The following is a 14,260-nucleotide window of genomic DNA, read 5'->3' on the forward strand; positions in this document are numbered from 1 at the left end:
CATGTCTGTGCACATGTATTTTTACTGTAGTTGTTATAATTAGGTATTTTGTGCATAAAAGTAACGTATCTGTACCTGTATATCATCTACAGTACAGCCTTAAAATTTTTAAACTGTTCATGGAAAAATATCTTGAACATTCATGACAGACCAATACACATAATGTGATATTTCGCTCTCATTTTGGTTTAACTTGACATTTTGCTTATTTTCTGCTTTTTTATTATAAGGATTTAAATATTTCCTCCACCATGAAGTTATGTTTTCATCAGCATGGGTCGACGGATCAATCTGAATGTTTTGTGATGGGTAGGGCGTCAACTAACTATGTTCCCATTAAAGTAAGGTAAGAATCTTCCCACTCAGACACCACTAAACATTATCAAATTTTCATGAAATCCCTATCTCTTATAATGGAGATTAACTGTAAAAATTACATCGAACTGGTGAGATAATTTTTCCTCCACTCCTTGATTTGTCTATGATTTTATTCTGGCTTTAATGTCTTAGTTGTGTATCTTGACTTGAGTCAGAGGACCAATCGCACACCAGAGGCTTTTGTTTATGTACAATTATGTGAAACTGCATCTGTTAAAAGTACAAAATAATAAAAAGATGTAATATAACAAATATCATTAAACTGAAACATGGTCAGAAAGTGCAGTTTAATCCATACTATTGCTGTGTTGATGCTGGTGTTTGCGGCCGGTGGTGATTTGTTTCCCCTGACCATGTGATTCTTCTACATTTGCCAGTGACACAGCAATTTATAACTCAAACTTGTGAGAGAGAGAGAGAAAAAAAACACATAACCCAAAGGTGTTTTGTCTTCTGTACAATAGATTATTTCAGCAAACAGTGCTTAGAAATGCATAACGAAGGATTTACACACGCACAAGATATGTGAACGCCTGCACATTACACAGACATTGACACTGACGTGTGAGCTGTATCCTGTTCTGACTTGCCTTCTCTCTCTATCCCCCACTGGACAGGCCACACACACACACCCACTGTTTTTCATAAAACTCGTCCTCAGGTAAGGGTGTGTGAGAGAAAGGGAAAGAGAGAGAGAGATCGGGCATGTCTTTTATTGTGTTTCTCAGGAAAGGTGGAGTGTCTTTGTCACATTTCTAGCTGGCGTCATTCCTACGAGTCTGCGAGGCAGCACTCACATGAAGATTACTTTTCCCACAGATGAGCGAGAGCATTAATCTGGGTGAGTCAGAGATTACCTGCAGCAGACAATTATGAAATTTGTAGTTGCTGCATGAGGTTTAGTGTGTTTTTTATGTGTGTGTGTGTGTGTTCATGGGAAAGAGGAGGCCAGGTATTCATAGGTTTCAGCTTTCTTCCTCTTCCTGCCTCTTCTGTGACAGATACCCTCACTGATAGAGGAACTTCACATTCTTCCCCAACATCTGGACAAGAACAAACTACAACTCCACAGCCTTTGTTTCAGGACACCAGGGCTGCATTCTTTCATCTTGTGAGTACATGATTTTGGTTTTTTATTACTATTATTGTGTGCCCATCCTGTGCTGCTGTGACATGGGAAACCTGAACAGTGAGAAAAGTAGAGTAACTAAACACCATTTATTCCATTTAACTATTAACAAACTGTCATAAAACATTGTTTTGGCTTTTCCACACCTCATTATACATATCTATATAACTATAACAGATCCTAAAACCTGCTCATTGTTTCACAGGTGAGATTAGAGGAAAATGTTTGTCACAGCCACAAAAAAACTTTTATTTTGGGGACACAGCGTTTCGATCCTTCGCTGTGGATCTTCCTTGAGTGAGATTGATTTTACAGATATGTCCGGAACTACTAATATGTACATATAATGGCCACCAGTTATTTACTGCTTTTACAGAAATGTGCATATAAACAGTAAACAAACATTTCATTTATAGATAATGGGGTAACATGTGTCAAAAATGTATGTACAAAATCGCCAGACAGTTCTATAAGTGTATAGAAAACGTTTTAGAATGTCATCTTCATTCATACCTGGAAGTAGTGGAAGTAAATATAACAATTTAAAATCAATGACACATCACAACATAATAATTGCCATTGTTACATGTTTATCTGCCAGCTGCAGTTTATGGTCATTTGCATGTTATGATTTAAAAGTAAAATCTGTTTAAGGCACCCACGCCAAGCAGCTCACAGTAAAACTTTAACATACCATTTACATTACTATTGTTGCTCTGCCGTCACACTGTGTTTGAGTTTTATTGTTGTTGAGCAAGACTATGTGCTGTTAAATGTCAAGTAAAGCTAAGGTTTGACATGGACTGTGATGGATTTTCTACACAGAAGTGGTTTAGAGCACAAGTCCAGTCAGGCTGGAACAATGTGATCCAGTCAGCGCAGAGTGAGCGCTCACAATGTTGGGTCTGTGCTCTTGCTTTGTCATGTTTACCTTTGTCTTAATGGGTGTGCCCTTGCATTCATCTGTCTCCTTTCCTATTGTCATTCCCTTCCCTTAGGAGTCCACACTTTTCCTTCATTCCCTCCCTGTTTTCTGCGATGACCACCCCTTCTGTTGTTCCCCGAGGCATTGAACCCGGCCTGTCCACCTGTAGAGAGCTGCAGTGCAGCAGCCATGGCACCTGTGTGCCTCCGTTGGGCGGAGGAACCGCCATGGTGTGCGAGTGCGACCTGGGCTACAAGGGCGAGTTCTGCGACGACACCATCCACGGGGCGCTGAGTCTGCCGCTGACCCTGGGTGTGCTGGGCGCCATCGTTGGCCTGGTGATCTTGGCGTTCATTATCGCTAAGCTCCAGCAGTATCACAGGAAGAAAAGCAGGTACTAAAACATCATGGATGGAATGTATCATTGTTAATGTTGTTGTTTTTATGGGACAGTTACAGGTCTAGTGTTTAACATTTAGCAGAATTTATTGGCAGTAATTGAGTTTACTACCCCCCACAGTATGTTTATATAAGAACAACAGTCAATATAAGAACAAACATGTCAACAGTTCTGTGACATGTTTGTGAAAAGTTTGAGTTTGCAAAGGAATCAAAAGATCTGCAGTCTCATTGTTAAATTCTTACACACTGGACCTTTAAAGAGGCTTTGTGTAAGCGGAGGTGCAAAGAGTACTGAAATATTCTACTCAAGTAAAAGTATCACTAATTTGATACAATTTTACTTAAGTACAAGTTAAAGTACTGGTCTAAAAATGTACTCAAGTTGAAGTAAAAAAAGTAGCTTGTTTAGAATTTACTAAAAAGAAGTTTACTTTTTTAACAAGGTTGTGTCATGCAAAAAGGACAAGGGGACACAAATCTCACATGTATTCTTTTTAATTAAAGACAAACCTTTACAAATTATAAATATGTAAACACATAATGTATCAGTCAAAATGGGTCAAAGGTCGCTGATGCTTTAACTTTCTCACTCACTCAGTGTCTCACTATTTTACTATTCTACTAATTTCTGAGCCCATTATTGCAGCGTATATGTGTCGTATGTTCACGTTAAATGATAGGGTTTGATGCAGCTCCATGTTTTGCTCTTATGTGGAGGAAACAGAAGTTAACCAACAGATGAGCAAGTTTTCTTGTTCATTGTTTGTCTTGTCTTCTCCTTCAGTAATTCTTGATGCAGCGCCGCCTCAGGCGAGGAGGAGAATACGTAATTCAAAAGGTTTGGTTTGTTTCACTAAAGTGCGAAAGTGTGAAAGCAAACTCGGACCGGCTGAATGTTGCAACCCCCAATTGAACCGAATCCCCAACCGTACCGAGTCTAGCGGAGACTATCAGGTGTGAAAACGACCTAAAACAGACCTGAGGCTCTTGTGAGATCCTGCACAAACCCAAAAGACAATTCACCAACTCTGCATTTAATGCTCCAGTGTCAGCATGGATCTTTTATTACACCAATAAATGTCAATTATTGGTGTAATTGACAGTCATTTGACAACATGGCCTGTACAAATATGCAAATAGCCACAACAACACAACCAGGAAGACAAGTGTGCATCATGTTTGTGGATTTCCTTGTGTGTATGCAGCTGATGTTATTGTATTTGGTTGTGTTCCGGTTCTTGAAGCGTGTGTTCTGTTTTTTTCTTGGGTTGTATTTGCAGTGCACGATGAGGATCTTTTCTTCATTTGTCGATTAAAATACAAATATTTTCTCTTACAAACAACGCTGTAGTTGAGTTATTCCCTTGAACATTCAGCGTCCGGGAACTTTACCGGCATACAAGAAGAGGTGTGTGTGTGGTTTTTCTTAATGACCATAATTATCACTTTGCCTTAAGTGTCAAAGAAATTAACAGCAGACACTTTATCAATGAGAAATTCAAAGAAAAATACGCCTCTCTGTGACTGACACGTCATCTTTTGTCCCTATTGTGTAAATACACAACAATTCTGTGGCTGTGAAGTCCACTAAGCCGAAAATGACAGATTTGTGAGAGAGGTGCTTGTTTAGATTCACGTGACATGTTCAAAAGCAGCTTTTCAGGAAACGTTTTAATTATCTTTTGCTGATAAACTGTGCTCCCTCGTGAGAAAGTGTGCACGTTTGTCTTCCACTGGTTCACACACACACATACAGTATGTGTCAACACAAGACGAGGAGTTGTTGGTAAATTATCTGCATGTTGTTTATGTTTGTTTTTCTGTCTGTCAACAGGAAACGTGCGGCAGAGAAATTTGCATTTGACGTGGTTGTGTGAAGAGGTGAGAAAGTAACTGAAATTATGTTTTACTATAATTTTTCCTCATATTATGTATATTATCAGTGTGCATTATGAAAGGTAAAGTGGGCAAATTGTACATTTTACAAACTTGCATAATAATTTAGCTTCATACCTGTGCAAACCCAACAGGTCTCTGTTCATTTTTATATATTATTAAAAGTACAGTGTGTAAAATTCAGTTGGTAAAGTTGCATCCTGCAGGTAACACTGTACACAGGTACGCACTGGACCTTTTAGGGCAGTGTTTCCTTTCTACACTTTCTACATGTGGACCCACTTTTTTTTTTTAAATGGCTAAGCCATTTCTGCTGAATTAATTACAACTTCATTTTGTGCACAGTTTTCAAAACAGTGATTCCCAAAGTGTGGGCCTCCGCCCCCTATTGGGCCATGATGGTACTGCAGCTGGACTCTGAAAGGAAATTCATTATAAATACATGTGTTTTAACTGCTTTAAAATATGTACATTAGATTTTGAAAAATACTTTTTATATTATGACATTTTATGTGTAAGTATCTAGTGTCACTCAGCATACAGGCCAAAGAATTTCAGTATTTGCACTCAATGTTAACTTGTTCATTTTGATTCTTACATTGTTATTTATGTTGATGGATAATTACGCAAAAACTTTAAAATATGACGTGGAGCCCAGCTGTGATGGGCTGAAAACATGCAAGTTCAGAAATAAATATTCATCTGCACTGGATTTTTATATCATCCATGTTCACATGAAAACAATAATATACATGGGAATTATTATTAGTGTTGATCAGAGTCATGATTTAAGGTTTAAATGTGGACATCAGAGGATTTTGTTTGGATTTCAAAGTGGGCCCTGACTCTCTGATTTAAAACATTTACACATAAATCGTATCTAAAAAGTTGGGGAAATTTGGACCCAACAATAAAATCAACCACAACCCATCAGTGGGTCCTGACCCAGTCTTTGGCCGTCACTGCTACTATCTGTACCTGATTTTTTTCTATACTGTTGTTTGTAGTTATAAAAGAAACCCTAACACCTAACATGTACTTAATTTATATGAATAACTACTAAAACAAAGACATTTAAAGTAATTCTTCTCTGCTTCTCTTCTGATTCTCCTCCAGGTCAGAGATGACGATGTGTGACTCCATGGAGCTTCTGAAAGCTGTTCTCCTCAGCGCTGAGCTTCCACCTAAAGTTTGACATAGATGAAACCAGGTACTCTTCCACCACAATCCCCCATCATCATCATCATCATCATTATTATTATTGATATTATTGTTGCTTCTTCAACTGTACGACTTATACTTCAGCGTATATGAGGAACTCGTACTGAACTGATGCACTGAACTTTGACTGTGTGTGAGAGACTTGATCGGTCTGTGCCGTGCAGAACTGTCGTCGACACACTTCTGACATTTAGCCAAATAAGGGAACTGAGAAAAGGTTTCATGCGCTTATTGTGACGGAACTTAAATGCTTCACCTTTTAGTTTTTCACTCAATGATGGACGTTTTATGTCCACATGCTTCGTTGATATGTTTGAAAACTACTGCACGTTAAGGGAAAAGTTCATTTAGACGTTATTTTCCTTTTTCGATCAGGAAGGGAAAGCGTTTAAACATTTTATTTTTTTTATTTTTTTTTTTTAAATAAAAACAATCGGCCCTTTGCACAGCAGCCATTTTGAGATGTTTCAGCAGGAAAAGCACATGCGTCACTGATGGTGACCGCGTAGAAGCTAAAAATTTCGTTTACTGTGATTCATCTAAATGGCTGCTGTGCAAAGTTGTTTGAAAAACACTTTAGGAAATAAAGGTTTTACCTCTGCCACAGAACAATCAAATCTTTTTATTCTTTTTATTTATTTTTGTATTGATTAAAAGTTACTTTTTAACTTAGTTATCTTATATTATAGCCTTATCAATAAAATGTGCTTTAATGACTTGATCTCTGCAAACTGCAAAACTGCAAACTGTTTTTATGAAACATTAACTAGCTTGTATAGTTGCGACTGCATTAGCACTAACTGCACCATTACCCTCCTGCAACCTTTAATGGATACTTTTTTCTTTCTTTTATTTTCTTTTTATTTTGCCTTTAGAAAGGCAGAGAGAACTAAAAGGAGTTCACATGCAGGTTCTTCAATCTGTGTTTACGGATATAATTTGCAAATAAAATTTAGATTTAAAATCAGGCAGGACAGAAGAACAATCCTTGTTTTTCCTTCCTAATTTATTTGCCCCTATTTAAGCTCCGTACCAGTGCTGATGCCTCAAAAATGACTGGTCCTCACTGAATAATCCAGTAGATCAAAGACTGTTTTTGTTGTTGTTGTTTTTTTGTACAATCCTGACTGAATTGCTGTTTTATGTGCCTTTTTTGTATCTATTGAAGTTTTGTCATTCTTTTGAAGAGTTTTAACTACAATACCATCCTTTTTAAGGAATCGTTTTAAAAAAAAAAACTGAGAAACTGAAAATCTACTGACGACTGATTTACATTTTTTTGACACTATGGGCAGACGTGACCCAAACTGATTATCCTCATTGATCCTGAATGACACTAGTGTTTTGTTTTAATGTGCACTGACCAGTACTTTACTTTTATTTCAACCATCGAGAACAAACCGTCAACCAACCGAAACTAAAAAAGAAAAGTGCACACACACACACACCTTCTCGAATCCTGTTCTGCTTCATTTTAAAATTCCTCTCCCGTCATAGACGTTTGACAGGAAAAAAATCAGCCACACTGTCATTTCACTCAGCTATACTTTATGAATGGGTTATTTTTAAGCCGCTTTTGAGATAGCGTCTATTCATGCTGCACATTTCTGGTGACATGCTGTATTTTAAGTAGAAAAAGTAGAACAAGCTACAATTAATCTGCAGAAAAGCTCGTCTTTATCAGTACTCTTTTGTTCGCGTAAACTGAAGTCAATGTTAATTTATCATATTCCTACACTTATTTCAATGTACAGTTACACATGTATGAATAAAAATCACTTACGAACATGATTGTTTTGTTTTTTTGGCAAGAAATTTAGTAACATTTTGTAAATCACGACAAGAAAAGTAAACCTTTTGTTTTGATTCTCAGACTGAAACATGTCTCATCACTGTCGGAGTGTGTTGTATTCTTATTCTAACATGTTGTTACAGTGTTCTGCTGTGAGGTGTAGGTGTGTATTAACAGTGAAAATGCACACAGATGTCACAATGTCTGTGTGTGTTTTGTGCAAGCACACAAACATTAACATTAGTGTCTGTTTAAACTTCCTCTGAGATCCAGTTTACTCCACTCAGGGAGAGAATGTGCATCTGTTTCAACAGAGAACAGCTATGAATCCATCGTGTGGAGAATGTTGACATCGTGGGGGGAAAAAAGTCAGTGTGTTAACATGAGAAATGACTCCCCCCGACCGCTTTATTAGGTACGCCTGTTCAACTTTGTGTCGCAGCTAATACCTAATCAGTCGATCACACGTCAGCAACTCATTGTATTCAGGCATGCAGGAACGGTCGAGACGACCCGCTGAAGCTCAAATCGAGAATCGCAATGATCAAGAAAGATAATTTCAGTGACTCAGAGGTTGGCAGGAGTTTTTTCAGAAACTGCTGCTTTAGTGGGATTTTCCACACAAAATTTTCTCTAGGATTTACTTTATTTTATTAGAGAAATCTCCACAGAATGTAACAATAATGGCCATTAGATCTAGCAATTGCTCAATATTACTTTTTCGTGTCCAATACCAACACTAGTATCACAAACTTAAGTATCTACTGATAACAGTATCAGTCATTTTATAATTTTATAACTTTTTAAACCACAAAGCTGATAAAAAAAAATTAAAACTGATGCATTTACCACCTAATCATTTCAAGCTATTTCAAAGACCTAAAAGAAATAAGGTCTCATCATTGTCACATTTGAACTAAATACAAGATCTTGAGCTTTGAGCATTTTGATTGAATTTCACTACATTAAGCTTGTTTACATATGTTTTAAATACCATCGCTCCTCCACCTCTCTGTAAACACATCCAGAGAAACACAGATATGCAGCAGATCCACCAGAGCAGCATCAAGTAAGTGGAAACTGTACTGTCAGATTCTGTAAAACATCTTTTAAAAGAGCTGCCAAATCCTGGCTGCATGTAGTGCATGTAGTCCTTGCATGTTCTATGACATATGTTTAAATGTCTTTTTATTGTATGTTTCATACTTTTAGACTCTGTCAATTCCTGTCATAAAAGCCCTTCTAGGGGTTTTCAAATGAGCATCTGCTACAAACACTGCGATGCATGCATTGGACAACTGCTGTGTTTGTATCTGCCTCTAAGTAAATAAATGAAGAAATTCTCCAACTGTGTAACAAATACTCTTCTCCCACGAAGAGGAAATAAGCAGCTCACAACATGATTCAGGTAATGTTCAGTTGCTGGTTTTCATTTTACATATTTACAGTCTGCACAGTGAAGCATGCAAATATATATATATGTATATATATATATACATATATATACTGTATATATGTAGATAGATATACGTCTTTTACAGCTTTCGTTTATCTTTCAGATATCCCATCCAGTGATTTTCCTGTGTACATAATAAAGTGGCTGGTGAGTGCATTAAAGCGGTTAAAGGAATTAAAATCAACTCATTTTAAACATTATGGCTCCAAGCACATGAAGCGATACTCCTGTTTGAAACTGTTGTGGACTCTCATCAGGGTTGCAGACGGATACGTTATGACTTTAACATGAAACCAGAGTAAAACTACTGGTTAAATGTATAATCCAGTATTTTTGCTGCTTGTCACAAGCTCCCACAATTAATTAAACTGCTAGTAAGTTAATTTATTACATACTTCTTTGCTGATTCATTGTTTTTCTACATTTCAAACCACTCACACTTCTTTTGTGAGACTGAATGTGTGCAATAAAAATAGGAACCGCCACTGCTGTGAAGATGTTTTTGGAAACAGACAGCATATCGGCGTACGTTATTTATAGTTTATCACACCCTAAAGACAACATCTCACACCACCACACCTATGTGATGTTTTATGAGTCAGTGAATTCTTTTGTGTTCTTGTCTTCTTTTTTAGACACAGACGTGTGAACAGAGGGCTTTGTAAATAACCTGAAATGCAGAGATCAGCATTGAACTGAACTGACTGTCACATTTCAAGATATGGTTCTTTATGTGGCTGCAGAGTCAGTGTGGAAAACACTCTTCCATCCAGGTGATGTTGAGATTATATCTGAATTTACTTTGAGAGCCAAACATAATCTGTGTCACTCCTCATTCACAACAACTTTGTCGACTTATTTTGAAAAGTGCAAGAATGACACAAAAGCAGAGCCGCAACGATTATTGATCAATAACTAAATGAAACGGCAACTGCTGTATTTCTGTTTTTGTTGATAATTGCTTATTGATCTTAGTGGTGTTGTCGTTTTTTAAATAATTAAAGTTCCCAACTTCTTTAATAATCTTTTCTGCTTCCTTTGCTCCATGCAACACAGAAATAATCATTAAAACTATATCGTCATATATTGTTTTTGACGTTTGGGAAACAACTGATCCACAGTTTTCAACTTCAATCATGGAAAAAAAGAAAAACCTTGTGATTATCAAAATATAGTTATTGCCCTTTCATTTTAATTTAGTTATTGATCAATAATGGTTGCAGCTTTTACTTTTATGCCATTTGTGCTCTTTCAAAATAAGTTGACAAAGCTTTGCGGTTGTTGTAATTAATAGCAGTGATACAGATTATGTTCTCAAAGTAAATCATGCCATAATCTCAACATTTTATAAACAAAAAAAAGTACAGTGTACATGTGTCAAATTATGCTGCAATCAGACGTTTACTGTACGTGACGTTGTTGCAGCTAGGACGCTCGAACAATGGAGATTGGAATGGATTAATAGGCTGGAATACGTTGTATTTCCATTAAATTAAACATTTGTATCTCGCACTTTATTCCCACTGGTTCCAGCTGATCCTGTCGCATGGCAGCGTCGACTCTGATTGGCTGTGGCACAAAACAAGTCCTTTTTTTTTGGTTTTGAAGGTCCAAGTTCATAAGAGGAGGAAGCAGGGTGATCACAGCGTCGCAGCCTTGTTTTATATGTAAAGCCAGTTTAAACACTGCGAGCAATGCTGTTCGACAAGTCGCTTAAAGAAACCAGCCTCTGGAACCGGTCGGGCTACATCGTGTGTATGCTTACAAGGTTAACAGAGGAGGCTGGGTGGTGTTAAAGAAAGGAAGAAAGAAAAATATCACCGCCAACACTAAGCTGTCTGTTTGAATAATGTCCATAATGACTTCTCCCCCTTTTCTGTCCTTTCTAATGTGAGAATGAACAGTGTGGTCGAGCAGAAGCCAGGACATGATGCACTTATGTTTGGATTATTTCAACTAGAACAACCTGCAGCAACATCTTCTGTCACCTCTGCTCACTCCTCTACAGCTCCTGCAGTGAAATCTTTCAAATGTTTAAAAAAAAAAGCCCAGTCATGGATTTTTTTCAGAAACACAATTTTAATTTTTAAACAGCACTTGTGTCACAGAGCAATGAGGACAGTGTGGATCGCTTCACGGTGATGGCCTTCATTGTAAAGTGCATAAGAACAACAGTATTTACAAAACAAGAATAAAACATGCATTATTTAGCCAGTGAGCACGCGAGGGAAAATATAAAGATTACAAAGAAAGTTCAGCGTCATTTTCCACAAAAAAATAAAGGACAATTGTCTTTTTTTTTTTACAAAATCCTTCCCTGTGTAGAATCTCTTTTCCGCCGTTCTAATATTTCTGCAGTGATAACAAACATCTCGATGTCAGGAACCACTTGTAAGTGCAGTCGTGGCTCCTCACTCGCTCATTTCACACCTCATCCTTTCATATTTGATCGTTTGACACCCATGATAATCAATCAATCACCAATAAGTATACTTTCTGGTATTATTCGTAACTTTTAAACGATGTAAATCCTGAGAAAATTTCCACTTTCGTTTGTTTTTTGCTCTACATTTATTATCCAGGTTTCAGATCATGTTTTAAGTTATTTAAGTATTTGTAAGTATTTTATTCCTCCTTTTTTGCTATTATATTAAGTTATTTTACCTTTTTTTGTAATCACTAGACGGCTGTTGAAAATGAAGTTAGTTATTTGATCACTTAATATCAGGATAATCAATCAAAAATGACTTTAAATGACTGGTCAGGCATTTGAATATTATAAAAAGCTACTATTTGCTGACAGTAATATAGGTTTTGAGCTGTAATCAACAGTAATTTGGTGTTTTAAAGTGTTTTTTTATTAAGCTAAATACCAGGATAATAATTTAAAAGTAACAGTAGGGAGATTTAACGTATACTTTATGGTATGTTATAAGACTTCTCAGTACAAACACCCTTTGTTTTACTGTAATGTTTTAATTTGTTGGCCTTTGTTTCCATGTCCCTGCAGGTGATTAGTCTTTACTGCTATTTAATTAAGTTGCTTGATCACTTAAAAACCAGGATTATCAATCAATAGTGGCTTTAAACTACTTAATGGTGTTTGTAAAGACTGAATATTTTATAAAGGCACACGGTTTACTGTTTACTACACTAATTTAGATTTGTGGGTGGTAAAAAAGCCATTTCTTCTCCCAGAGACTTTGTTTTCCTCTATATGTCCATGTTAAAGCTGTTTGTCCTACATCTACATATAAATAGATAGTTATTCTAGATTTGGGGTCTGTCAGGTCATTATTTAATCACCATTTCTTCTTCCAGGAACATTTGTTCATTCCTTGTTACTTTTTTTCTTTATGTCCCTGTTCAGGTTGTCTTTCTTTGGACTTGGTCTTTGTGGTGTCTGAGTTCAGATGTGGCTCCTCATAGGTCCGCGTCCCCGGGTCTGCCGCTGTATGAGGTGTTGACTGACCGGACTCCCGGACTCTTGGCTCGGGGGAAGGAGACGTCGTCGTCCAGGGAGTCTTTGGAGTAGGGCACGGTGGTGCTGGGGTTGCTCCTGCGGTCCAGGCTCGGGATGATCGTGGGTCTCGGCGGGGGCTTCTGCCTGAACTGGGTGCCCCGGGCATCCTCCACGCGCACTTCGCCGCGGTTCCTCCCGCCGCAGCAGCGGCAGATGCCGATGAACATCACGAACCCGCCGAGGATCTCGAAGATGCCGCCGATGTAGCCCAGCACGATGCAGTAGCCCACCTGCACGTCGATGACCGGGGACACCGTGGTGACGTCGTTGATTATGTGGGTATACCACGCGATGGGGATGATGGTCATGACGCCCGAGAGGAAGATCAGGAGTCCGCCCAGACCTGCCGCGATCCAGTTGGGTCTGTCCCTCCAGCAGCGGACTCCTGGTATGGCCACGGCCAAACCGATTAGAGTCACGACCAAGGAGGCGACCATTAGACCCTGCGCGACATCGATGATCTCGTTGTCGAAGTAGGTGGTGTCCTCCAGGGAGCACTCGCCCCTCGGTGAGGACGTGGTCCTCCTGCAGATGTCCCAGATGCCCTGCTCGATGTACTCACTGGTCGGTCTGTTAGGGAGGTTGTTCAGGGTCCTCCAGCTGGGGGCCACGGTAGCGGTCAGGTCCAGGACCCATCCGCAGGGGGCCATGACCATTCCGAAGATGAGAATCCCCGGTGTGCGCAGGGATAAGCGGATCCATTCCTGCGCGGTTCTCCTCGGCATGTTTGCGGCTGCGGCTGGAGATAGTGAACTGTGCCGTCGCAGACTTTTGACAACCTTTTAACAGCTGTTCAAAAGAAAACAAGTCCGACTGAAACCTGTATGTCTGGGTGTGGGCGGGGCTTCAGGTAAATAGGGACAGGTGTGGCCGTGCACGCGCAGCCAGGAGATTTTTTTTGGAAGAGTTTCGACGAGGCTTTTATTGTGCAAATATACGTGTGGAAAAAAGATAGAGAGATAAACTCTTCCAGTCACTGAGAGGTCACGTGTCAAAATAAAAGTGCTTTGGTCCAAGTATCTGCACACATTCATTGGATTAATTCCAAAATAGCCTGCATTCCGTACAGCAGTTTTCTTCAGATTAGGATTTTCACCTTAAAAGCTCTGTCAGTATTAGCACATTTTCACCTCTATCTTAACTTTGTAAACTTCTTTCAATGTCACTTTAGTGTCACAATACTTTTAAAATAACAAACTTGCAAACAAAACAACCCCACGGTCTGCAGCAGTTTTCTTCAGATAAGAATTTTCATCGTGTTCTTTAACAAAACAGAGAAGAGAATCCTCTGAAACTGCACATTTTCACCTCTTTATTCACTCACCCAAGTTGTTCCTGATCTTTCAAATTCACAATACCGTTAAAATAAATTGCATGCAAACTCATAAACAAAAATTACATAACACTTTGCAGCAGTTTTATTTGTCAGATTAGGATTTTTTTTATCTTGTTTTTGACTGAGAATGAAGTGAAAGTTCACTCATTAAATAAACACTATCCTTTTTTAAAACATAAAGATGGGAATGCATCAACAATTT

General features: G+C 38.4%; 2 protein-coding genes across 3 annotated transcripts; one reads left to right on the forward strand and one right to left on the reverse strand.

Annotated features, from left to right (window-relative positions):
* Positions 1-980: 980 nt before the first annotated feature.
* LOC131446805 (sushi, von Willebrand factor type A, EGF and pentraxin domain-containing protein 1-like) lies at positions 981-7,742 on the forward strand. 2 transcript variants are annotated; one of them, XR_009233965.1, is made up of 5 exons: positions 987-1,219; positions 1,380-1,489; positions 2,506-2,826; positions 4,669-4,715; positions 5,847-7,742. XR_009233965.1 is itself a non-coding variant. In XM_058618256.1 (4 exons), the coding sequence occupies exons 3-4, from the start codon at positions 2,546-2,548 to the stop codon at positions 3,626-3,628; spliced, it is 291 nt and encodes a 96-aa protein (XP_058474239.1). In that variant the 5' UTR covers positions 981-1,219; positions 1,380-1,489; positions 2,506-2,545; the 3' UTR covers positions 3,629-4,655. The 2 variants fall into 2 exon arrangements, 1 of the variants encoding a protein (XP_058474239.1); XM_058618256.1 differs by lacking the exons at positions 4,669-4,715; positions 5,847-7,742 and adding an exon at positions 3,619-4,655 and having other exon boundaries at positions 981-1,219.
* Positions 7,743-12,564: 4,822 nt separating this feature from the next.
* Positions 12,565-13,447, reverse strand: cldn23.1 (claudin 23.1). Its single transcript, XM_058617353.1, has one exon. The coding sequence runs from the start codon at positions 13,445-13,447 to the stop codon at positions 12,623-12,625; it is 825 nt and encodes a 274-aa protein (XP_058473336.1). The 3' UTR covers positions 12,565-12,622.
* Between the last annotated feature and the right edge of the window lie 813 nt (positions 13,448-14,260).

This window comes from Solea solea, chromosome 19 (assembly GCF_958295425.1).
Source record: "Solea solea chromosome 19, fSolSol10.1, whole genome shotgun sequence".
NCBI lineage: Eukaryota > Metazoa > Chordata > Actinopteri > Pleuronectiformes > Soleidae > Solea > Solea solea.